Here is a 25,506-nt window from a genome sequence, read left to right as displayed (position 1 = left end):
TGAATTCCATAGGTTGGGTGCCACCGCAGAGAAAGCCCTCCTCCGAGTACTTACTCTCCTAATTTCTTTCATGGAGGGTTCCCGGAGAAGGGACTCTCCCGCAGATCTAGTAGACCATACTGACATTCTGTTTGTTTTATAGTTTAAAAATATATTTTGAATTCTCATTTTGACTTCTTGAGGAAGTTCCATTTTTGTAACCAATAATGCACACAAATGCTCTGAAGCAGGTATTTTCTTAAATTCCTTTGTTCTCCTGTATATTTATTGCATTTTTCTCCTAGAAGGTTTGATGAGCCTTCTTCGTGATATGGGGAAAGGGTATTTAGCCTTGTGTTCTTACAACTGTAAAGAAGCAATTCATATACTGAGTCATTTGCCTTCCCACCACTACAATACGGGCTGGGTGCTGTGCCATATTGGAAGAGCTTACTTTGAGCTTGCAGAATATATGCAGGTAAGCATGGCATGGAATGGTTTTATTTTGTGCTGCACAGTAGTGTCAACATGTGTTACAAAAATTGCTTCCCAATATACAGATTTTATAACTCTCCCACCTCTTATGTGTAGGGCGAGCTCCATTGAAGAGTCCTATGGTGTAGTGCCCTTCATGAACCCTTTCCTGCACCTCTGCATCCACCACCCTTTAGCAGGCCTAGCAAGCAGTGGCACTCCTCTGATGAGTACTGGGTAGCTGATAACTGCCAAGAGGCTCCCATTTTAAATAGCCCCCAATATACCCAATAAAGGGCTACTACAGTGAATCATGGAAAATTTAAAATGTCTGCTTGTAGGAGCCTGGCTAGAGGGGCGCAAGACAGTGCCAGCTGCCTTGCTTTCACCTGTGTTGGAATGGATAAAAGGTCAATATAAATTTCTGATCAAGCTGAAGATAGGGAAAAAGCAGTCTATCACATACATGCCTATGGGATAGATAGCTTGTATTCCTCTCTGGTGCTGTTTGGCTGAGGCTGGCCAAAGATGACTTGTGATGGAAGTTTTTACTGTACCCTTTAAAAGTGAGCAAAGTGACTTATACTGTAATGGAGTACAACCCATTGAACTCCATGGAACCTTCTTCCCAGTAGATTTGTGTAGGATTGCACTGTTGTTGTGAAAGAAGCAACAAGAACCATTTCTACCCATGTGCTCAATGCTTCTTCCAATTACCTTTCAAAATAACAGTAGTGTTATATTTGTTTCTGCTAATAAGCAATGGGCAGGGAGGCAGGAGAAAGAGACTGTTCTTCCCTCTTTAAAAAACTTATTTCCTCTGCTTCTTTACTTTCACTGAATATATCTGGAGTGACAGTTTTACTTTAGACGTATCTTGTTTGTTGGTTCAAACAGACTGGTGGGATTTTCCATTATGAACTAATGGTTGCTAATGTACATGGTTCATTCTTTGTATTAGAAGTCATTCAAAATTTCATACATGTCACTGAATGTAATAAAATTGATGAGATTCACCCAACATTTTTAATAAGAACTATGATAAGCAGGCAGTTCTGTGGGCCTGAGTGGGAAAGGAATTGAGATTTGTTGCTAGTCTGCTAAATTTGCACAACCCCACTGCATGTAGAAACAAAAACAAATAACATTTGGGGTGGGGGGTGAATCTCACATCTCCAAAATGAAAGGCTTGAGTGGTCAGAACAAATTGCATGTATGCAACAGGGACAGAACCTTATGGGTAACTATAGATGCATTGTGTGCACTTACTATGCTCAGTACTGATCATGCAGAAATTCTTTTTAAAACATGTTGCTGAAAGAACACTTATTCATTCCCTTCATAGGCTGAGAGGATATTCTCTGAAGTAAGAAGGATTGAAAACTACAGAGTGGAAGGCATGGAAATCTACTCAACAACACTATGGCATCTACAAAAAGATGTGGCTCTTTCCTTCCTTTCAAAAGATTTAACTGATATGGATAAAAATTCACCAGAGGTATCATTTTGGTCATTTTGGTGTGGGTTTGGTGGTGGGGTGGATTATATCCTTCAGTCTCAAATTGACTCATTGGGTTTGGAAAAACAAATAACAGGTTGAAATTACTTTGGTAACTTGCAAAGGTATTCCAGACTTGTTGCATTCTCTCCTCTCCATTTTCATAAAAACGGAGAAAAATACTGTGTCTTTTACCAATTTCTTTCTTCTAGGCATGGTGTGCTGCAGGAAATTGCTTCAGTTTGCAACGGGAACATGATATTGCCATCAAGTTCTTCCAGAGAGCTATTCAAGTTGATCCAAATTATGCTTATGCCTACACTCTCCTAGGGCATGAATTTGTGTTGACGGAGGAACTTGAAAAAGCATTAGCCTGCTTTAGGAATGCAATCAGAATGAATCCTAGGCACTATAATGCCTGGTAAGAAATATTTCTAATTGGTAAAGACAAGGGATGTGGATAGCACAGAATGTAGGGGCCCCCAATATGTGTCAACATATCTCCTCTGATTCAGGCTTCAGACATTTACTGGCAGCCCCTTCAAAATTCCTTTTTTTTCTTGAACTTCTCCACCTATGACTTCAGCGCAGTTGACACAGTGACATGGCTGCTTCTGAAAACATCTACAGAATACTAAATGTTCTACATTCCACTTACAGTATTGCAGTTCTGCATACTACAGCATACCAAATGTACTAGGAACATAAGGAAAGTTTTATTATACCACTGCCCAGGTTTGTGTATTTTCTAAAGGTTTAAGAGTCAAAGTATAAGTAAACAACTTCAACAGTAAAGTAAGAAAAGTGCTAAAACAATTGTCAGTGAAGCCATAGCATAAGTTAAAACTGCGCATTCTCAAATAATTTTTGTGCCTGGACAAAAGGTTTTACCAAGTTTTAGAAACTCAAATGCGTAAGCAAGTCTCTTCAAATAGCTAATATGAAGATATTACGTAGAAAATCTCCATAACAGTACTGCATCTTCCTGGGGGGAACTTGGTGATGGTCACTTGAAACATAATCTTGTGTGTGGCAGAATGTAGACTTGATGCCACTGCTCCATAAAGTCTCTAGCCTTGCCTACCTGCTTGTGTAGAGAAAGAGATATAGGTACATTCTACATGTTATGACAGAGATAATAAGATCTTCTATTTTCAGGTTGAAGCATGGTCCCCTTACTAGGTTGAAGCCATTCTCCCCAACAGCTAAACTGTTGCACATATGTATGGATCAGGCACCTGGTATCTCACACAGCCAGAATGTGTCACCATGTGACTTGTCTTATACAAGGCATTCTTGGGGTGTGTGCGTGTGCACGTGCGCATGCATACAGCAGCAGGAGTGGGGGTTTATGTAAATGAAAATGATGTTAGAACCATCTTAGATAGGCTTAGCTTTAAAAGAGAGAAGGCAATTAAGAGCCAGGGTGGGGTAGTGGTTAAGAACACAGGACTGAGACTCAGGCGATCTGGGTTCTAGTCCCTGCTTAGCCATGGAGCCAAATGGGTGACTTTGGGCCAGTCACAGACTCTCAGCCCAACGTGCCTCACAGGGTTGCTGCTGTGGGGATAAGAATGAGAGGAGAATATGTAAGTCATTTTGAGTTCAATGTTAGAAAAAAGCAGGATATAAATCTAATAATAAAGTTAATTTATTTGTATTGATATTGTTACACTTACTACATAGTTTTCATTGTATTCTTATTGCTCAAAATCATCTGCTGAATTAATTCTGTCAGTACTTTTGCAGTCTATAAAAAGGGTGAGTGCTAGTATTACATATGATTTGTGCCTAACAGTCTTGTTTTAAATTTGCTAGGTATGGGTTGGGAATGATTTACTACAAACAGGAGAAATTCAGCCTTGCAGAAATGCATTTCCAGAAGGCACTTCATATCAACCCTCAGAGCTCTGTCTTGTTGTGTCACATTGGAGTTGTAAGTAAATCATATTCATTCTGTTTCTGACCTTTAACATGGACACTGGCAAAAGTAAAGAGTTGAATTACTTTTATTTGTATCTGCATATATCTCCCATTATTTTGCAGGTTCAGCATGCCCTGAAGAAATCTGAAAAAGCTTTGGATACCCTTAACAAAGCCATTAATATTGACCCCAAGAACCCCCTCTGCAAATTCCATAGAGCCTCAGTATTATTTGCAAATGAGAAGTACAAGGTGAGTAATGAGCTACATAACTTGAACTAGATCTTCTGAGTTTCTTGAAGAGCAGCTTTCGTTTTCCTTTCAAAAAGCCCAGATGCTATCTACATCCATTGAAGACAGTTTAAAAATATACACATGGGTCAATCCTACACATGTTACACAGAGTTTGGCATGATTTATTTAACCCAATAGTATGTATACTTCATTTCTGCACAACCTTAGATCCTGAGGATGCTGGACTGTATACAGGATTTGCATACCTCATCATCAAAGCTGTTTCACCACATCAGGAAGACCTCCTTTAGCTAAAGGTTTCTTTTCCTGGTGTCATGCTGCTTCTAGAAGCTTTTATTGTGACACATTGCTTCTAATTTAGGGGAGGAAGAGTACTAGTTAGGGATTCAGAAAAGTAGGATTCTTTCATCTGGGATATTTTTACTTCTTATCCTCAAAAAATGTTACAATTAGAAAAATCATTTTTCCCTTATAAATGCCAGCATAAAATTCTCAGGAGCACAGCTGACTGATACCTGAAACTTGCAGCTGTTCGTGTCATAATGTCTTCGTTATAATGATGGTAGCTCTCATTTCCTGCCTGTTATCTATATTTGAACTTCTTTCATATCATTCCATGATGTAGGGAGGTGAGTGGGATCTAACTTCCTGTTTGTTTTATTACCTAAGAATTTCCTTTGTTCCTTCGCCTTTATTGATATATATCAAATGTCTACATGACCAGTAGACCAAAACTCATAGGAAATATGTTTGTCAAAGGAATCACTAGAATTGCAGGAATGGAAATAGATACCAATTTTCTTGAATATACTATACATATACATATGTTATATGGCTCCAAAAGTAACTCATTATTTTTCCTTTTCTTTTTTTAGTATGCTTTGCAAGAACTTGAAGAACTGAAGCAGATTGTTCCCAAAGAGTCTCTTGTTTACTTCTTGATAGGAAAGGTAAAGGATAGGAAAGCCTGCAAATTGTCTTCTGAATTGTAGCTGTAAGCTACAGTTGTAGTTCCTGATTCATAGAAAAGAAGGGGATTGGCGGTGGTGATGGGTTTTGTAGTTCTGTGCAATTGTTTAGTAATCTCTGCCCTTGCTTCAGCTTCAAAGTTGGGAAGGCCATGGGTTGTTTAGCAGTAGAACCATGGAAGCAAACTGCCATGCCACCTCACCAGCCCTTCCTGCTCCAGAGCAAGACAGGTGTGTAGGATGGGAGGGAGGAAAGTTGTTTGGGTACTGCTGTACAAAAGGAAAGGCTGGTGGGTGGTTATCTGGGAACAGGGCTTGCAATTACAATTTTTGGCCTGGATATGGAAGAAGGTAACTCTTCAGATACCCTGGTTGGAAGCTGTGAAGAATTTTTAATGGCAAGTATTTTGGATTAGGCAAAGAAACAGACTAGTAGCCATTTCAGCTGTGTTTTCATTCAGCAATGTTGCAGCTTTACTTTGAAGTAAATGCAGTTTCTAAATCACCTTCAAAAGCAGTCCTAAGTATAACTCATTAAAGTGATGGTCTCCAACCTGTTTGAGCCTGTGGGTACATTTAGCATTTTTAAAAATGCTCTGGTTACCACCACAAATTGACTGCTGTGGGCGGGGGGGGGCAGTCACCCCTTTACCCCTTTATCTCTGTGTGTATGCAGCTCACTCTGGACCTCCTTTTTTCTTTTATCCCTTCCTCCTCCTAATCTTTCCTCCCCCCCCACCCCCAAGGATCATGTACCCCCAAGGATTGGTTGAACGATTGATCTCATTCTAACTGCTGTTTGCAGAGGTGCTCCCTCTGTGTAACTGAATGGAAGAATTGTTTTCTGTAGTTTCCAGAAAGCATCGCTAGCTCGGAAGGTGCTTCAGTCTGGTTTTAAAGGGATAATGGTACCTGTGAATGTTATGTTGGAGATGCCTTCATTAAAGTAATATAACTTGGAGGTTGCCAGAGGATGAGTAACTGAGGCTAGCCATTTCTGTGTAGAAGGGGTTGCATTTAGCACACAGGTGGAGTGCCATGTAGAACAGTGTGGGTCCCCATACTTAAGCTATAGCTGACGATATTGAATCTAGGAGTGCTCCAGAACTGTGAACATGTTCCATTATGGGGAATGCATCCATCCTGAACAGGTTGAGCAATACTAGCTCGTACAGATAATAAGCTAATAGGTACAGCCTAACCTCCCTTACTTAGGAAGGTTGTTATGAGGATAGCATGGAGAAGAGAAGCAGGAGGGTTATGTAAACTACCTTGGTTCCTTGCAGGAAAAAGATAAAGTATAAATATAATAAATAAATAGCACCTGCACCTTGCTTAACTAGTGCTTTTGTGTTGCAAAATTGAAATTTTATGGCACACACATTTGGTTTGGTGTTGTTGTTTCTTTGCTTTTTGGTAGGTATATAAAAAGTTGGGACAGACCCATCTTGCACTGATGAACTTTTCATGGGCAATGGACTTGGATCCCAAAGGAGCCAATAACCAGATCAAAGAGGCCATTGACAAGCGGTACCTACCTGATGATGAAGAGCCTGTAACACAAGAGGAGCAGATCAGTGAATGTTGCCCGTATGAATCAGGTTGGTCTTTTTAAAGTGTATGCTTGTCTGAGGGAAATGGGAGAGTTTTTCTGTTTTGAAGCATTGAAGTTGTTAGAGCGCAGCATGGCTGCAATTTTATGCAACATAGAATCTGGTGTTCTGTCACAGAATTGTGTATAGCTTTCTCGGAATTCCAAAACTGCTGTTTTTCAATTTCTTATTCTTGTTAGCTCTCGTTACTGGGAATGGATCTTTCAAAACAAAAATGTGAGCATTTTCAACTGTAGGCCTAAACCAAAGCAAAAAAAGCTGCAGTTCAGGGGGAGTGGGCATGCTGATGTGTGAGACAGGCAAATATGTGTTCAGACCAGAATTTGTTTCAAATGCTAGAGTTAAGATCTCACAAAAGGGATGTTCTTTCAGGTATTCCCATAGTGCTGGTCCTCCGTTACCAAACAGTCAGTGTTCCATTTTACCGTTCACTGGTTTGAATAATTTCCACATCCTCTATAAAGGCTTGAGTCCTAACACCTCTTATTTTAAAAATTTAAGAATGATATGCACAGATGATCTAGGAGGTCCAACATTTGTAGAAGAGAAATTTCCATTGTCTTTTTCTTTTCTAATATAGTGGGATAAATAGTGTGTTGGGATAGGAATAGAAATGTGCAGGTGTAAATATTTACTCTGCCATTGGATAAATATCTCTCATCCTAAATCTACATCACAAGATAAATAAGGGGAGAAGCACCTGCACCTTGAACTCCTTGAAGGAAAGGTGGGGGATGTAAACATAAGAATAAATAAATAAGCTGCTACTGTCGCTGCCCCTAGCATCACAGACCTGACTAGTTTTATTGGCGGAACAGGTCCATGCCAACAGAGACTACTGAAGAAATACAAGCTGAATTATAGTCAGCTTATTCAGGAAGGTTTAGAGCAGGCAGTTAACATCTGTGTAGAGGGAATTAAATGTTACTTCTGTAAAGAGTAGAGATGTTGGCAAAAAAACCCAAAAAAACAGGGTAACAAATTGAAGCAATCAACAAGATGGTGCTAAAGATCTGTGACAGAACAGTCTGCCCATAGAGAATTTTGCCCCACAGTTTCTGAAATGTATAGAACATCTGAAGAAAGCTTACTTGATTTTTTGTTTATTTTTTTCTTCTAAAGTTGGCACAGATGAATCCCAGGCCAGCAGCATGACTGATGCAGATGATACGCAGCTCCATGCAGTAGAAAGCGATGAATTTTAACCCCAAAAGGTGGATTCGGAGCTTGGGTGTATAACTGACTGATTACTGTTGGATTCTTCCCTTCCCCTCCTGCCACAGAGCCAGCACTGTTCTAATGCTCTGCTGACATCCCAGGCGCATCATTCATCAGATTTTAATTGGCACAAAATTAATGGCAAAGCATTTTGGGTTATTATTTGAGTCTGAATCTTTGATGCTTTCATCTTTGTAAACATGATTATTATTTGAGGAGGAAAGACTTTTTTTTTTCTTGACCTTCCTTTTGTTGACAAACCTATCATGGAAGAAAGATTTGCTGTGGGGGACCTGGGAGATGTTCTTCCTCTTTCCCCAAAAATGTGTCTTAGTTTTGGCTTTTCATCTCCAGTAATGGAATTGCTTCATTTCCACATTCTTCAGAGACAATTGTGGAAGTACAATTGGAATGTGTTAAAAGACATTTCTGAATATTACTAGAGTGTAACTTAAATGCCAGAGAATGTAAATTACCTTAAAAACAATTCTCCTGTAAACACACACATTGCAGAATATGTAAAGCCCAGTGTCCCTGCTTTTAGATTTGTCAACTTGCCAGGATAGAGACTTGCATAGAATACGTCAGTATTCTACCCAGGAGTTAACTTCTCCAGACTAACTTCCAAAGTTGTTGGTATTTGTAGACAACTCAAGTCAGTAACATGAAGTTGGTTGCTTGTCAAGGGCTCCTTGTAATTGTACCTGACAGTTGAAAAAATCAACATGATGTTGCAGTTGTAAACTCCTAGGAAAAATAAGTGTGTAGACTTGCAGTGTTGAAAGGTTTCAGTTAATTAAATCTACAGTAACCGAAAATGCCAAGAAGATAATGGAAGCCTTAATCAATTCAAAACCTTACAATGGTGGTGCATCCCACACCTGTTTGCAGCAGTATCCCCTTCAAAACTATTTTGTAAAGTGTTGTCTGAATGAACAGATGCAAAAAAATTGTGCAATTATCTGTCTCCTCTTTTGTTTTGTTTTTTTTTAAATCCTGTAAGTTTGAGTACTTCCTCTATGATGTCTGTAGGAATTTAGACCCCCAGGAGTCTATTTCTGTGAGGAAGGATGCTAGGCTGTGTTAAAGAAGCCAAAATTTTCCTCCTTTGTAGCACTCCTGCGACAAAGGTTGATTGGCCTTTGTGCAGTGACTGTCAAGAAAGTGTATGATAACCTTACAGTTTTAAAGAGCAAATTATGCACAATAAAATGGTTTAAATTTCACAAAAATGTATTGTAATCAGTTTCCACATCCTTTCAGCACTTTGGTGTTCATTTTAGAGTACCTTTGTCGTATCTACTAAGAAAAAAATCCCTACCACAATAAGTTAAAACACAGATTCACAAGGACCCCCCCCCCCACAAACAAACAGATGCCTGGATGTTCTCAGTGGGCATGGAATGCTGTTTTACACGAATGGAATAGAGTGACTAGAAATCTGTGGGATGCACTCCACATTGCTGGGGTGGAAGCCATCGTTGGAAGGCTGTTTGTCTTCATTTACCTGAAAATAAGTCTCACTGAAATCAGATGGCCTCTCACCATTTGTATTTTTGAAAATAGTTGTTAATCAGAGTATGTCCTGTGGCAAGTTGACAAGATGTCACAAAATAAACTCAACAGATTAGCTTTGTGGCTGATAAATGTGGAGCAAAAGTCGCAATTAATGACAACCTTTCCTCTGTTATATTTCTCCCAGTATAATGTCTTTTTCCCTCAAAACCAACCACTGCATTTCACTTTCTGGGTGTAAATACTGAATAAGGGTGTTTTAAGATTCCTCCTTGATTCACCTCATGATTTGTGTTTCATAGTGGCCTATATTGCTACTAATTTAGCCTAAACTTCTAACTGGTATATCTGTAATGTCGTGTGCACAAAAACCTTGTGCTTGGAAGATGTAGGGCCTGTGTCCAGCAGAATAATACAGATGTAGCCAGAAGTGTACATGAGACACTGTTTCTGTGTCGGCGTTCATGGTGTAGCTGTAATAATAGGACTACGCGTTCAGAAGATGGCACTTATTTTCTCCCTAGAAAGGAGAAGTTTGGGTTCGGTTTGGGACAGATACTGGTTATGTTCACAGAATACTAATGGTTACAACATTGCATGGTATCTCGCCCTTTGACTTGGCTTCACACATTTGTATTGTAACTACTCATAAAGTTTCCATGCACTTCCATTTTCCCTCGAAATGGCAGCACATATCCCATCAGCCCCCATGAATGGGAATCAATGCCAGTGGGCCCCACTCCTGCCTGCCCCACATACTCCCTAGGCATGTTCTCAGCCAGACTGCCACTTTTTTTTCCTGTTGCTGCCACACTTGGTGCCCAGGCAGAAGCATGCCCACCCACCCTTCTCCCTCCTCCCTTGCAGCACATGTGCCTGACGCTTCCCCTGTGAGCAGCATTTGCGCATGCGGCCAGGGTTTCTTCCCCTCCGCAGCTCAGCACATGCAGGGCAGCAGCACAGACACCAGTGCCAGGGATGGAGGGGACGCACCCTGTTGGCCAGACTCCCCCAGCAATGCCAGTGTGAACATCTGCCCAGGAAACTCCCCCAGCAGGCTGTCGGAGTTGGGCAGCAGGGCTTGTGGGGAATCCCCTGGATTGTAAGGGACAGATGGGAGTGGGGCAGAGGGTGGGGGGCAGATCAGGAGACTGGCTCCTTGGACAGTTGCCCTGGTGATGAGGCCTTATGTGCCACCTGTGCACCACTCCACACAGGGCAGTGACCAGGCAGAAGTGCCAGGCACAGCTGCTCCCATGCTTGCTGCTGCTGGAGGTACTTCCTGTCCTCCAGCACATGCTATCCGATCCCTGGCTGTCATGCTACTTGGCCTGCAACAGCTAAGCCCCCTTGCCTCCAGCATGGCTTTTCATGTGTGCACATAGCCACTGTCCTTGTTACTCTAGTAGATGACTTGGACTGGAGAATGAATAGGAAGACCATATTGGTTCTCCTGGGACCTTTCACTACCATTGATCATGGTATCCTCCTGGACCATGTCTTTGAGAAGGAACGTGGGGACATGATGTTGCATTCCTGGGGAATGGATCCAAAGGTAACACTGGGGGCTTCCATTCCTTGGGCATTGACATTTGGGATGCCTCAACGTTCTGTCATCGATGATGAAAAGCATGAGAGACAAACCACCATAAGTCATGCAGAGGTTTGGGATGAAAGATCATCAATATGTGGATGACATATCCACATGACAATATGGGGAAGAGATAGCTCTCTCTCTTTTCTAACTTCTAATTCCAGTGTGGTAATTGAACCCCTAGGTGGGTATGTGGATGCAATGTTGGAAAGTATGAGGGCTTGCAAGCAGAACCTTACGCTGAATAATGTGCTGGTCTAGAGGAAGGTTTGGATTTGACTCTGGAGGGGGGTTACAGTTCTGAATGGCCAGGTCTGTAGTCCAGAAGCACCAACTTCCTTCTCCTGAGGCCTCAAAAGGGGGTAAGAGGCATGCAGGGGGATGGGAGGGGGCTGAATCTATGGAGTTGTGCCAGTTCTGATTGCTGTCCCAGTCTCTTCTCACCAGTCCTAAACCAAGATGGTCAAAGATGGCCGCATAGATAAAATGTAGGGCACGAGGTGCAGTGGGGGCAAGAATTGCAGCCACTGCATCTCACACCTTGTGCTGGATGCTAATGACCCTCCTAATTTGGAGTCTTAGGAGCATCTGTTGTAGTGCTGACAGAACTGCACTCTAATAGATGTTAATTCCAAAATTCCATTTCACCGCCAGACTGCCCGGTTAGCTATTTCACCCTGTCCAAATCTCGTACATTATTTCAAATGTCAGAAATCTTTTCTGAGTCATCCTTGGAATAAAAGTAGTAGATTGTCTGGGTAACAGAAAGCCACTCATGCATAGCAGTCCACAGGGACAAATGTTCCAATGCACAATCTTTATAGTATAGGGAAGTCCTACCTTATGAGTCTATTTATGTGGATTACCCCACTGGCCTCCCTTTATGTGTGATATTGAGTATTCTGATATTTTAAATTGGATCATTTAGGATACTGCAGTTGAGGGTAAACCCTGTTAAAATTACATAGCATCAGATAACTGAGGCTGTTTGCCTGATATCCAGCCTTTTATTAGAATGGTAGGTATCAACATGTTTTGTACTCTCTTCAGGTGAAAATGAGATTATTGTTTAAACTCACATTCTTCAGTATGAATACTGTGAAATCCCTCCTTCCTTCATACAGGTGACTTCTAGAAAAGAAACAATGATATGCTGCTACCAAAGCAATTCTTGCCTGAGCCACCCGCACCCTCCAGCTCTTTGGGGAGATTCCAGGCCATATTCCCAAGGGCTCATCCCTTCAGCCCAGCTCTAGAACATATACAATGAAAAGGAAGATTTCTTGGATAGTGAGCTAGTGAAGGCATTTTTTTACATGGTGAAATAAACAAGAGAAACTATAGGATGAGATTCAGTTTAGCTGCACTTACATTAGAACCACTGAAATGTATATTTAAGCCAGACATGACTAACTTCAATTGCATTGATTTTAATTGCTGTCCTGCAAATATGAATAAGGGTGGATCTTACCCCTGGTGTTGTCCTATGGAAATCCATAACAGGATTTAGGGGAAAATATTGTTAACCTTTCTTCCCTCCTCCTGCCACTCTGTATAGAATAACAGGGAAATACATATTGAGTCTGAAATAAGCAATGATATGTAGTTTTCATGCCATAGTATTTTGTAGACTGCTAGATTCTATATTGTGCCCACTGCCTATATATAATTTATTCATATTCTATTGCAAGTACAGTGGTACCTTGGCTCACGAACATAATCCGTTCCAGGACTCTGGTCATGACCCAAATTGGTCATGAGCCAAGTTAAATTTCCCCATAAGGTTCAATGTAAATAAGGATAATCCATTCTGTAACTATTTTTTTTTAATCAGAAAAATGTGAAGCAAAGTGACAAAGAACAACAAAGATTGTGGCCATCTCCCCCCCACCCCAAGCACTAGCGCAGCTATCGCCCATCCCTCCAGCACGAATGTGATCGCCCATCATCCCTGCATGTGCCCGTCATCCAGGCGCGCTGGGGGGCGAGGAGAGACAGGCGCGATCACGGGCGCGCTGGGGGGGAGAGCCGGGCACGATCGTACTGCGGGCGGGGGGGGGGGGGGGGGGGGCGGGGATCGCAGTTGTGCTCCTGCAGGAAAGATGGGCACAATCACGGGTGCGCTCATGAAGGAAAGATGGGCGCAATCTTGGACATCTCCCCCCCACCCCCAGCATGATCATGGCCATCTTCCCACTCGGTGTGGGGGAGAGAGGGCCACGATCACAGTTGCCACCCCATGCAGAGTTCACGACCTGAGTGAAAATTTTAATGAAATTTTTGTTCATGACCTGATTTGGTCATGAATTGAGGCGTTCGTGAGCTGAGGTACCACTGTATGGCTATAACAGTGATGGTTGCTTGAGTGCCATTCTCCCTCCACTGTGTATTTTTAAGGATATACATTTTGACTATATGGAAACAAATACTCAAGGGACTGAGTTTGCTGTGAGTGCATATGTATCTAGGATGTTTACTGCTCATAGTCAAATACCTGTCTTAAGCCTCTCTTCTCAGGCTGTCATCCATTATGCTACTTCTGCTCCTTGCTTTTTGCAGGTCAGCTTTTTGATGTGAGAATTAATGTGAGATAGTTAAGGCTGTTAACATCTCAGTGCCTTGATCTAGGCAGTATCTTTCAATGGGAAAGTTGGTGGCATGATATCCAAGCATTTTCAGTTGCAATCCTATCCATATTTAGACAGAACAAATTCTTATAACACCCAGAATTCCTCATACAGGTTTGAAAATTCTAGAATGTGAAGAATTTTTTTTCCAGACTAAATATGCACTGTATTGCACCTTTTACAATTCAGTTCCTCGATGTAGCCCTCCAACTGAGGCAGATTTATCTTAATGGAAGACTCATAGTTTGATTGGACAACTTCAGTGAATGTTCATTCCTGTGTTTATTAAGGCCTTAGTAGATGGTTTTCACCTGATGGCATTTGGCAACTTCTTAAAAATATGAAGCTGTATCTCTTATAAAGGGAAGGAAACTTGGATATGTGCAATTTTTGTTCTGTTTGGTAGATCAAAATTTGCTATTAAATCATGGGACCTTTCTCTTGCCATGGTTATAACTCAGTGTGTACACCAGTGCAACCCTCTTCTTGAATTAAATGTGCCAGCCATGTTCCTTAACAGTATAGTTTGTGGCCTTGTGGTCACTTTTGCTCCTGTCAGGACAAACTGAGCAAAAGCTTTGTCATAAAATGGCTGCTGAAAGCCTTACACTATGAACAGATTTTAGACTTAAGGTGGGATTTCTGGTCTTCTGGACTGTGCTCCTCACTGGACCTTAACACTGCTAATTGCTTGCCTGTCCTCTGGAGGTACTCTCTTAGATATGCTAATCCTTTATCTGTCCTGAAGGACTTTCTCTTTATGTTGTTCCTGTTCTGATCAGGAATCCATGTTGTAAGTCTTGCTTCCTAGGTGCACCTTAAACATGCTTCTTCCTTGTCCTGAAAAGTCTTCCTTTGGGGAGGGGCACCTTAAGCAAACTAATGTCTGCCTTTTTCCTGAAAGCTCTTCTTGTTAGTATTGTGTTCATCCCCAACCTGAGTGTTCATCCCCTACTGTTTTATACTAATGTGCGTCTAGCAAACTGCCTATATCACCCCACACCTGATCCCCAAATCCTTCCTCCAAACTGTGAGTAATTGGTAGGTTATAAAAACATCTTGAACAGACTCCATCTTTGTACCCTCTTCAGGGACTGCCTACACGCGCATGTATTTCCTGTACGTCTGAATTAACTGTAAATGTTCTTTGGATTGTGCACCCCGGTGAACTCTCTTTTGGTGTTGTTTTCACTCTTGACCCTGCAAAACTTGTAACTCAGATGCGACAAGGTGACCTGTTTTCCAGGTCTTCCAGCTTCAATTTCATTGTGCCCTGCAGCTGGTGCACTTCAATTGCTTGGTTCAGCCCTATTTTAATTGCTGATGCTACAAAAGCTGATGTGCCTTCAAAAGTCTACTTGATTGGAACCTTCAGCACATGAATTCCCAAAAGAAAGGAAAAGCAAACCATCTTGCTCAAGGGTGAAGTGGAGGGGATCCTTGGTGGGGTCAGAGTGCCCCCATCTATTTTGAAGGGATCCCTTGGGTAGGGGCTGGATCCCTGAAGCCAGGGTCACTTCCCTCCATCACCGCCTCTCCAGAGACTTAATTTTGCTGGTTCATGGTTGGCAGCTGCCACTGAGTTGGAGCCTTGAATTGAATAGGTTAAAAACAGGGGTGTTTTTATGACAGTTCGCACCATCTACTTTGGAGAGGCTTGCTGGGCATGCACATGTGTTTTCTGTGCCACTTTCCCTCACAATCAACCTCTTCTCCTCATCAGCATGTGGTCAGCTTGCCTTTGCTACCTTCCATCCTCCCTGCATTCATACCACACTTGTAGAACACTTTTATTTCATTTTAAACAGTCATTTATTCCCCATAGAATCATTAGTGGACACCTATTACTCACACAGAGAGGTACAGTTTCCAGAGTTCCTGGGGAAGAGTGATTGACTAATAAATGATTCTGAGAATTGTAGCTGTGAAGTGAATAGGTGTTTCTAGCAACTCTTAGCCCCAGAATTATCTGGGAGAAATAATGGCTGTAGTGAAATAAAAGTATCATATCTGGAAACAATGGGAAAAACTAGCCATGGCTTCTGATAGTCTTAAGTTCCTCTTACTTCCATTAGGTTCTTTACGCATAGATTCAGCATGGATCCAATGAGAGCACAATAAAAGATTATTGAATATTTGGAGAAACTGCAACCCCTAAACTCTGGACTCATGTGGGATCTCCCACAAATATGCACAAAAGTCAGTGGCTGCAGAGGCCACAGAAAATTAAAAGAAGTGAAATAGTGATTGTCAATCCAGACTGCTGCTCCTGGGGAAATACAACTACATATGTTTCTGTAAATGTGGGTAATGAGTAGCTGAGTTTCCTTTTTTCCTCTTCCCTCCTTGTCCCTTTTCCTTTGTATGGCAAGTTACTAGATATTAAGCCTGTGAGGCAGGAACTTCCTTATTAATTCCACATAAACTACTCTGGGAGCTTTTAGGCTGGAGAGAAGAGTATGAATGTAATTTTTACAATCATTCATTCATAATATATAAGACAGTAAGAAATAGCTTCTAGAAGCTGTTGTTGTTTCACCTCAAACAGAGATGCCCTGATCTTGCATTCATTACTCAACAGAAATTCACACAAAGTGACAAAGCTCATTTTTACTATATAATCATAGGTTGCATAATCTTGGAAAGAGGTGTGGTTTGGGGTGTGTGATTTTGATGGGGCGTGGCTTTGATGTGTGGGTCAGGCTATCACAAAGGGACCCCCACTTCTAAATTTGCCACTATAGCATTCATCTTGCTCTATAACTTGACATAATTAGGTAAATATGTTCTTTGATGGACTTAATTGGACATGACAAATCTTTTTTCAGCCTGAGGACCAGTTTAGAGAAGCTCCCACATCCCAATGTTAGGGAGAGCCAAAGGCAAACTGGGCAGCACAAAAGAGACAGGAGTGAAAATACAACTATACCAGCATGGTTTAGCTTAAAGATCTTGCTGCCAGTAATTAAGCCTCAGCAAGGGGATGCCAGCCTTTCAGAATAGGAAAGACACAAGTGAAAGCAGGGCTGGATCTGGTGTGGGAAGGTGGGGAGAGTAGTCAGCAGGCAAGTTACACATAGCAACAGCCGTCAAAAACAAACATCAAAAATATTTCCTGCTGGAGAGATGACTTCCCAACCACCCAGGACTGCACAAAAACCAGGAAATGTGGCAGTTGTGGAGAAAGGTGGGGTCAAAAGAAGGATGTGTGGCCATCTAAGAAGGCTTGGAGGACCAGGTGGGATGGATTTGGCCCATGGGTCTGAGGTTCAGCACCCTGACTCAATAATATCAAGAAATATCCCATGTAGAATCTGCTATACTTTATAAGGCGAGCACCTGTAACAATCAGTATCCAGCAACATGGAAAACAAATACCTGGGGAGTTACTTGCCTTATTCAGGAAAGAATCCCACCTAGCAGCCTGTGACCTAGCATAGGGCAATGAGCAGCACTTTCAGATCAGAGACATTCAGCCATTGAAATAAAACAGTGTAACTTGTTTAAATTAAAATATCTTTGGCCATAAAGAGGATGCATGGCTCAAATGTGTAGTAGGGTTGTTGCTATTGCTTTTGAGGGTGGGGGGATGACACACATTGAGAAGCTCATGTTCTGAATTTCCTGGTCAGCTTGTAGACCACCTAGGAATTATTGCATAAAGCACTGACAGGCTAGTTATGTTTAAATTACATTTCATTACTGGTCAACAGCAGAAGCTCATGTATCCAAACCAAAAAGGAATTTCCATTACATTGTCACAACTTCTTTATGAAACACAGTAAACACAGGCCTAGCAAAACCAAGGAACCCTAAACAGTGAGAGATAAGGCAGAAATATCTGTCTTTCCTGGCCACAACGTTATGAGAATCCCCACCTTTACTTGCAAAGCACACCCAAATCCCGTTCTGATTCCCACCCCCCTTTCTTCACTCAGGGCCCTGCTTGAGTGCGGTAAAGGAAACGACAACGTTTGTTTCTGTGGAGTTTTTGTTTCAGGGAGGCCTCAAATGGCAAAGCAAAAACATGGAGCCCTTCTCCTAGCCTTAGGAGCACTCCGATGCTCCTACGGAGCAACCCGCAGCTCTCTGTCCAGGCTCCGGTGCTTTCGCCCTTGCCTGCCAGGAGGCATTTTTCCACCCTTCTCAATTTGACAGAGTAGTTGCACAGGCTTAGCCTATTGGAATGCTTTTCTGTTGACTGTTGCATTTAGTACACTTCTGAGCTGTTTTCTAAGTGGGAGAGTTAGGACAGCTGTTACACTGAGGTCCAAGGGTGGGGGCAGCAATGGACTCCTCCTAGGTATCCCCATAATCGCGCGGACACCCCAAACATCTCCGGGAAACACAAGCAAAGGGAGGGATATACCAGAGATATCAGCATCAACCCCGTCCTCCGGCCCCACCCCTTACTCCTGACTGACACCCCCTCCTCCAACCATGCCTGGCTTTGTCCTCCCCATAGCCAATGAGAGGGGAGGAGGGCGGAAGACTTCCCACCCCCCACTTCAAGGCTGGTTGAGCTGTGCAGGTAGGTGTTGGGGGTCTGGGAGCAGCTTCCAAAGCTGGTGCAAATACAAGGGAGCAAAAAAATGAAGAGGGGGTGTAGAAAGGGGTGAATGGGGGGAGGTGGGTTAAGAGGCTGGGATGGAAAGAAAAGGGGTGGGGGCGTGACGTTGCAGATGCATGCTACCGGGTGGAGAAGGAGGCGGAATGTAGCTGAGAAGGAAGGGGACCCCCCCCCCCCTTCTTATATCCACGCACAGACATGCACGCTCCATTCCTGCAATAGACCACAGGCCAAGTAACTGGAAACCCCGTTCTGCAACTTTGAGCGGGCGGAAAGAAAATGGGGAAAGAGGACTGCGTAGCCTCGCCTCGCCTGGCCCTTGCAACTGCTCTAAGAGAAACCGTCTGGACAGGCCGGGGCGGACGGGCGGGTGGAGGAGAGGAGTTGGGGGGGGGGGGGTGAGCGGGTCATGGTTATTATAATACAGCCCCCCAGATATCCCCAGAGTGAATTTGGGTAGTGAAAGAACGCGAAGGGTAGGAACGTTGGAAGTTTTCCCCATTTAAAGGCAGCCAGTAAAACAATAAGACCAGCCGCTGTCCGTCTATCCACCCTTTTACAAGGTATTGGCAACTGATAATGATGGCTGGTCAAGCAGGCCTGATAGTGGGAATGGCTGCCTACTGGACCGCCCGTGTGGGTCTCCAGATGACCAGCGTTCCCTGCTGTGGCAATGCCTGCTGTTGTCACTATTTCCTTGGGAACTGGGCCAGGCTTAGTTTGAGCCATGGTTCTGCCCCACAGTTTCCTCCTGTACTGTGGTGGGTTTTTCTGGAGAACATGGAATTTTATTTTAAGTGTCTTTAAGTATATGCAAGCTAACTGTGCAAGCCTATGCATGTGTCCTCAAAAGCATGTCCCATTGAGTTCCATGGGCCTTAAACCCAGGTAAGTGGGTACAGCAGCCTAAATTCTCCTTTAGGCAGACTTCCTTATATAAATCAAGAAAGGTAGGCTTCCTTACATAAATCTGAGGATTAGGGGTAGTTCTGAGGATCTGATTTGTAGGCAGTTCCACACTCTGGTACCTCTAGAGCTTAACTGAAAACGCTAGTAATACTACGGTTGGGAAATGAGTATTATTATTATTACTATTATTTAAAGGTTTGAGATATTTGTGAGTTTCAGAAGGCAGATTTATTGCCATATGAAAGCTAGCAATCCCAGGCTAGGATGAATTTTCACAGGATGTTATGAAAATAGAAATCAGGGGATCAACTACTGATATTCTTTTAGGGTTGTAATGTTCTGGAATAATGCCACAAAAATAAAAATGTCATAAACATACCTTTAGCTTAAATATGAGGGAGCTAACTGTGTTCAACTGCTGCCTTGGCAGTCCACTATATTTGCACAGTACTGTGCACTTAAAAAATGCACTGACGTGTGTGTCAAACAGAAGGATTTCAGAAAAGGTTTTAATGTGTATGGTTTTTTAAGAGAGAATTATAGCAGTTTTATATGATAAATACTAATCAATTAAAAGTCAGACAAGAATCTTGGCAGTGCAATCCAGTGCATTTGCTCTGAGAAACATGTTTTACTGAGTTCAGTCAGACTTACTCCAAGGTAAATGTGTGTACAGGAATGCAACTTAACAAATTTTTACAAACAAGGAAAACCATCCTACAGATGCAATTATTTGGGGTGGTGATGGCAGGGGAGCAGTGTCCTCATGCCCCTCCCTTTGTCAGAGATCTACTTCTGACAGAAAATTCTTAAAAGTCAAGGAGAAACAAGGAAGTCAGTCTCTTCAGGGTTTCCCTGTGACTTTGGAGTTTTCCCTTCTTTATGAAACAGAATTACCATGCATATGTACATGCACTTTGAGCACATGAGTTTGGATGAAGACAAACCTGCAAAATGGTAGTTTATGGGTGGAGAAAGTAACTGTAAGTGGATTTTGTTCCAAATTTTTTAAAGTCCCAATACACTTGTAGAAGTTTGGAGGAAACAGTACCATGGGGTTTATGTATCTCAGACAATGCCTATACAGATATATGGTATAGCTTCCTTCAAACTTGTGACCATGCAAACATAAGGCCCATGCTCTGAAGTGCTGATAATGTGCATTGGTTTTAGTCTATTAAAATTTGCCTTCTACACTCTCTTCCTCATAAAAGTGTGCATGGTTGTCAGTGGGGAACTTTGTGATAATGAACACTGATCACAGCAAATACACGGGATATAAACATTAGGGCTGTCAAACTATTAAGTAATCTGCTTTTAGCCTAGTCAATTAATATTTTTAACTAAATATTGCAGTGCCTCTGTGAAAGGGATATATCTGATTTCATGTACATATTTGAGTATTTCTAAGAACAACAGCAAAGAGAAACTAATTCAAGACCCGTCAGAATTGTGGAAGGTACAGGTCTGACATTGCTGAAAAGACATAGGCACTGATTTTGGCTGACTACTGTGCCTATCATGCACAACAGGCTGACATAACTACCAGCTGAAAATTGTCTACACTGAATGCGATTTTCACTGTTTGAAGAAATTAAGGGCACAAACCTAAATGTTAGACAGAAAAAGTCCTACAATTCTCAGTACTGTAGGACTTTTTATGTTTTAACATGCACAGGACTGCATCCTAGTTTTGCTGTCAGAGGCAAGTCATAGTCTAACATTGGTTATAGTCTAAACAGAAAAGTAATCTGTATTCATCAGTCTTACTATGGGGAGAAATCTGCAGTGTGTGTGCAGCCTATGCAGTGGTAAACCATGTAAAAATATTAGCTTGAAAGCTTGTTAACCGTACCAGTGGAGGAAAATTAATTGGTAATTAAAACTTCATTTAAATGATGGCAATAAACTTATTAAATTTTGCAGCTCTAACAAAGGTGTTGAGGGGTGGGAATGGATAGGAGCAAAATTAAGACAAAAATAAACAGGGATTTGGACTGGGATGTTGATAATACTTCTAGTACTAGGCTCTTTTGTCAAGCAGAAAAGTGCTTGTCCTGAATTCCACAATGTAGCATAATAGATAAATTATTTGTATTTAATTTTATGATACTGTTCATTTAACTCCAAGAGGACTTTTAAAATAGTAGGTTCCAACTCAATTCTGAGCCAACATAACCTGTGTGTGGTAGCAGCTTTCTCTATTCTACAGAGATCTGGTGTATAGTGTGTACAGAAGCTTAATGCATTGGGATTATGTCCAACAATGGACAGTGTGTATATAACCTTTGTGTCTTGCTCCAGAATCATTTCCAAACTTATGGGCCAGGGATTGTAGGTGGGAGAATGCAGGAACATGAATGCTTGCTCATACTTCACCTGTGATTTTCTAGAATAGTGCCTCTGTGCTTTGTCCTTTTCCTTAATTGAGAAATAATTATATATATACTAATTCTATATATTAGTAAAGAATTAGTATAAAGCTACTTCTATATATATATATAGAAGTAGCTTTAGAAAATCTCATTTTCCTCAGAACTCCCATCCTGTTATACCAATATTCCAAATGTGGGTGAGATCAGATATCCAATTTCTCACTCAGGCCAAGTAGAAAATGCCCTTTTAAAGAGCAGACCAGTGGCAAGTTGCAGCTGCATCCTGCCTTGTTGCTTGTGCATTTGGAGCAAAACCAATATGAGGGAGACATGCACACCATAGAATTGTGGTGTATTCTAGGGTTAGAAACAAGGAGTTTGGATGGGAGACCATGCTATTAGCTTGGCTTTGAACAGCTCAGATAGGTTCCTGGGTACAACAATAGCAGCAGCAGCTGGCTGACAGGGTAGGTGGCAGGAAAGGGAAAAAGAAGATGGATAATTAATAACACTGTGAAATATTGTTTGCTGAGTTGAGGGGAAGTGTTCTGTGGAGACTTCGTAACATTATCTAGTATGGGGTGTGTGTCCATTTCTGTCAGCCTTCACCAATTTTGTCCTCTCTTCCCTTCTACTTGATATGGCAGTGGAGTTTTGATGTATGGATTCAACTTACTTGAAGTAATTTAAAGTCTTCTGTTTCAGAGGAGAGATTTCCTCCTTCTGTAATTTGGAGACAACAAAAAGCTGCCTAGGACAGAAAGTCCTCTTCATAGGACCACAAACTGCTTCTAAGTTATTCTGGATACCATGGATCCTTCCACTACATACTACAAGGTGAGTTTATATGTGTTTCCAGCTTTTCAGTATTCTATTGTTTTCCCTAAAGGGATAATTGGAATCAGAACTTGGCCCCCAAACATGCTGAAATTCAGCTGTGGTGGTATGATACAAATGCTTGCAGTAGTGACTTCTGCTAGAAAAGAATCACTGGCCATTCTTTTGCTAGTAACTTTTTAGTCAGAAATACAACCATTTAACAAAACAAACAAACAAAAAAAACAGTTTATTTGATTCTGATGTTGGTTGGTACCTGGGAAATGTCTTCTGTGTTTAGGTAGCCGGGTCACTTTGGATTGCAACCTATTTCTTACTGAAGTCATTGTTAAAAATGGTTGCTTTTAATAGAACTGGATTTCACCTTTTGAGAAAGACTTATTGCCCTTGTATTCTTTGTTATACATTGCAGATGGTGCTGTTTGCATCCATGTATAGGTTGTAGGGAGGTCATTCCTTTTTATATAAGCACCTGTGATCATGTATATTTCTTTATAGCTTGCCCAACACTTGTGTTAGAGGAGAGTTCCCATGGCAGAAACCCAGTCTTTATCTTGTCTCTGTTTGTTTGTTTGTTTGTTTGTTTGTTTGTTTTGTTAAATTAAACACTGCAACCTATAGCCCAATTTAAAGTTATTTGGGCTGTGAACATTCTATTAATTATAAGTTGTTTCCATTCATCTTCTAAATGCAGAAAGCCACATTTGAAAAAGCAATGTGGTACTTGTGAACTTAATTGTATCCCATGGAATGTTGTAATGGTATAAAATTCTGATTTTCTGAATTCCCAACTTAAGACAGAGTTGCTGAATGACATTTTGCTCATGCACACTGCTTTTCTAGTCTCACACCTAATAATATAATACACTCTGTTTACTTTTTATTATATTCACAACTAATTACATATCTGATAAAAATGTTTGATCTACAGTTTAGATAGAAATCTATAGCTTGAAATCCCATGCTCTGGAATGTAATTGTCGTTTTTCCTATCTAAAGAAATATTACAAAATTAGATTTAAATGTTCATGTGTTTAGAATGCAAGCACTGGAGAGACTAGTGCAAGAAAGTAAAACAAGTGAAGTACAAACAGCAGAGGTAAATGACTGTGAAGACCAAAATATGAAAATACTGTATTAGGTGAAATGAAATTAATTTCAAGTCAATTTTAGTTGCTCTACAAGCAAATACATAAATAGTACTCATTGCAAGAAAAGGTAGTTGTTTGAAATTGGTTTCTAATGTGGAAGGTAATTCTTATATATAGCAGTTTTTTGAACACTGAGAATGTTCAAGGCTTTGCTTGTGTCTTACCATTAGGCAGAATGAGGAAGCTGCCTCAGGCAGCTGATACCGGCTGTCATGAAAAGGCATCCAATTGTTATTTATTTATTTGTTTATTATGATTGTATTTTTCCAGCCAGGGAGGACTTCTGCCTTAGGTACCAAAATAACTTCATGCAGCTTGATTGGGAGTGAGTGGAATTTGCAACTCATCCTCAGTGAGCAAAATAACTTGGATGGCGCTGTGGCTTGAGAGGCCATTAATTTTGTCTTGAGAGGAGCCTCTTTCCTTTAAACAAATAAGCTGCTGATTTTAAAGCTTCTGGGTCAGTGCAGAGTTAGAAGAAGCAATCTAATTCAAGGTCTAATTTGAATGTGCAGTGCAGCATATGGTCATATGCTGGTGCTTTGCTGAATTAGCACTGAGCCATTCATAAGTAGAATAGTCAAGAATGATTGTACTTGTACTTCCTACATTTTAAAGTACTGTGTGCACCTTCCTTAAATACTAGCCTGTTCGGGATTTTTGTGTTGGACTAAGAAGTAAAGAACGTTGTAAATTAATTTAAAGTTGCATTTTTTGAGCTAGCATAATCCTGATTTACAGTAAAGCAATAGAAAAAGTGAGTGCTTGCAGTTGTTGTTCATAGTTCGATGGAGAAATATTGAGTTGTGTAAGGCCACTGTAACCAGGCAAGCTTCATGGTTCAAACATAATTTGGAATGGGCAGAGAAAGAATTAAGTGACCCCTTTAGGTTCTACCAGAAGCAGCTATTTCTGTGCCCTTGTTTTAAAAGGGCCATTTGGTGCATGTATGCATAAAATACAGTTTGTACTTGAGTGCAGATTTGAACCTGTTTCTCTCCTGTAGTCTAACTGCACATGTCTTATCCAGGCTTTTTAAATTTAAGGAATAATGGTACTTCATCTTCTTTCTGACACCTTCTGAAATATTTGAATACCAATAGCAAATCATTGTTATATGTTCTGCAGCTTGCATAGAAAATGTGAAGGCTAAAGAACAACCATTTTAGACTGATTTAAACTGTGCTAATGGTTTTTAAGATCTGCCTCCATCTGTTGCTGTTGGTTCACATGGGTAAAAGAAAAAAATCCAGTTTTAAAGTTCGTATATGGGGTTGTATGTAGCATAAACAGCTTTTAAAATCATAGCTATATCTTTGAACCATAAAGCTGGTGGAGATCTGGAGTGTGGACCTACTTGAATCCTTAATTGTGTAGAGAAAGCCACCTAAAAACAACCAGAATAACAGAGTTGGCTGCAGTACATCCAAAGGATAAATCCACCATTTTTTCTGTAGAAGCAACCCAAGATAATTTGCTGCCTGAGCTTCCCAACACCACTCCTGTCCCTCAGTTAAGGTGCATAATATCAGATCTCTTGGCCCAGTTACTTTGGAACCTCAGACAGCAAATTCCACATGTATCATTTTCTGGTAGTAGAAATGCAACAACAACAACACATTCCACTGCTAATAGTGTAATACTTTTGTGGCACCTGGAACTCATTTGCCTATTGCTTGAGCCATCCCTTTGACTTTGCTCCTCCTCCTCCCATACCAGTCCTCTGTAGTAAATATAAAACCATCAACTAGGGATGTGATAGAGCCCAGCATCTAGACCGGAACGAAGGGGTTGCCTCAGCTTTGGCACCTCTCTTCTGAGGAGGGAACAGTATGTGCACCAGCACTGGAAGGCTATGCATGACCATATTTTAACTTTCTAAAAAGCCCTTATTACCTTGCAGCTCATGTTACATTGCAGAGGAAAGAATATAGCCTTACTCAGGAGTCCAGAGAAGACTGTTTGCTGTTCAGGTGAAATAGGCAAATGGGTTTTCCATA

At 41.3% G+C, this 25,506-nt stretch overlaps 2 protein-coding genes across 5 annotated transcripts in view; both read left to right on the top strand.

Moving 5' to 3' along the window:
• The window catches only part of CDC27 (cell division cycle 27), a 33,790-nt gene extending 24,630 nt beyond the window's left edge, over positions 1 to 9,160 (top strand). For 3 of the 4 annotated variants that reach the window (XM_044447086.1, XM_044447084.1, XM_044447087.1), the window contains 8 exons: positions 285 to 457; positions 1,799 to 1,951; positions 2,164 to 2,372; positions 3,770 to 3,887; positions 3,998 to 4,126; positions 5,005 to 5,079; positions 6,518 to 6,698; positions 7,833 to 9,160. In XM_044447086.1, the coding sequence (XP_044303021.1) occupies positions 285 to 457; positions 1,799 to 1,951; positions 2,164 to 2,372; positions 3,770 to 3,887; positions 3,998 to 4,126; positions 5,005 to 5,079; positions 6,518 to 6,698; positions 7,833 to 7,915 (1,121 nt within the window). In that variant the 3' untranslated portion in view covers positions 7,916 to 9,160. The remainder of the gene's footprint in view (positions 1 to 284; positions 458 to 1,798; positions 1,952 to 2,163; positions 2,373 to 3,769; positions 3,888 to 3,997; positions 4,127 to 5,004; positions 5,080 to 6,517; positions 6,699 to 7,832) is intronic. The other variant, XM_044447085.1, reaches the window with a different exon arrangement.
• A 13,032-nt stretch (positions 9,161 to 22,192) lies between these two features.
• KANSL1 (KAT8 regulatory NSL complex subunit 1) overlaps positions 22,193 to 25,506 on the top strand; it is a 156,251-nt gene continuing 152,937 nt past the window's right edge. The window contains exon 1 of the mRNA XM_044446969.1: positions 22,193 to 22,355. The gene's annotated coding sequence lies outside the window, so the exon portion shown is untranslated. The remainder of the gene's footprint in view (positions 22,356 to 25,506) is intronic.

The sequence above is a fragment of the Varanus komodoensis genome, unplaced genomic scaffold (assembly GCF_004798865.1).
Source record: "Varanus komodoensis strain SLA01 unplaced genomic scaffold, ASM479886v1 scaffold50, whole genome shotgun sequence".
In the NCBI taxonomy this organism is placed as follows: domain Eukaryota; kingdom Metazoa; phylum Chordata; class Lepidosauria; order Squamata; family Varanidae; genus Varanus; species Varanus komodoensis.
The sequence above is the reverse complement of the archived record's forward strand: the minus strand, read 5'-3'. Positions and strand labels throughout refer to the sequence as shown.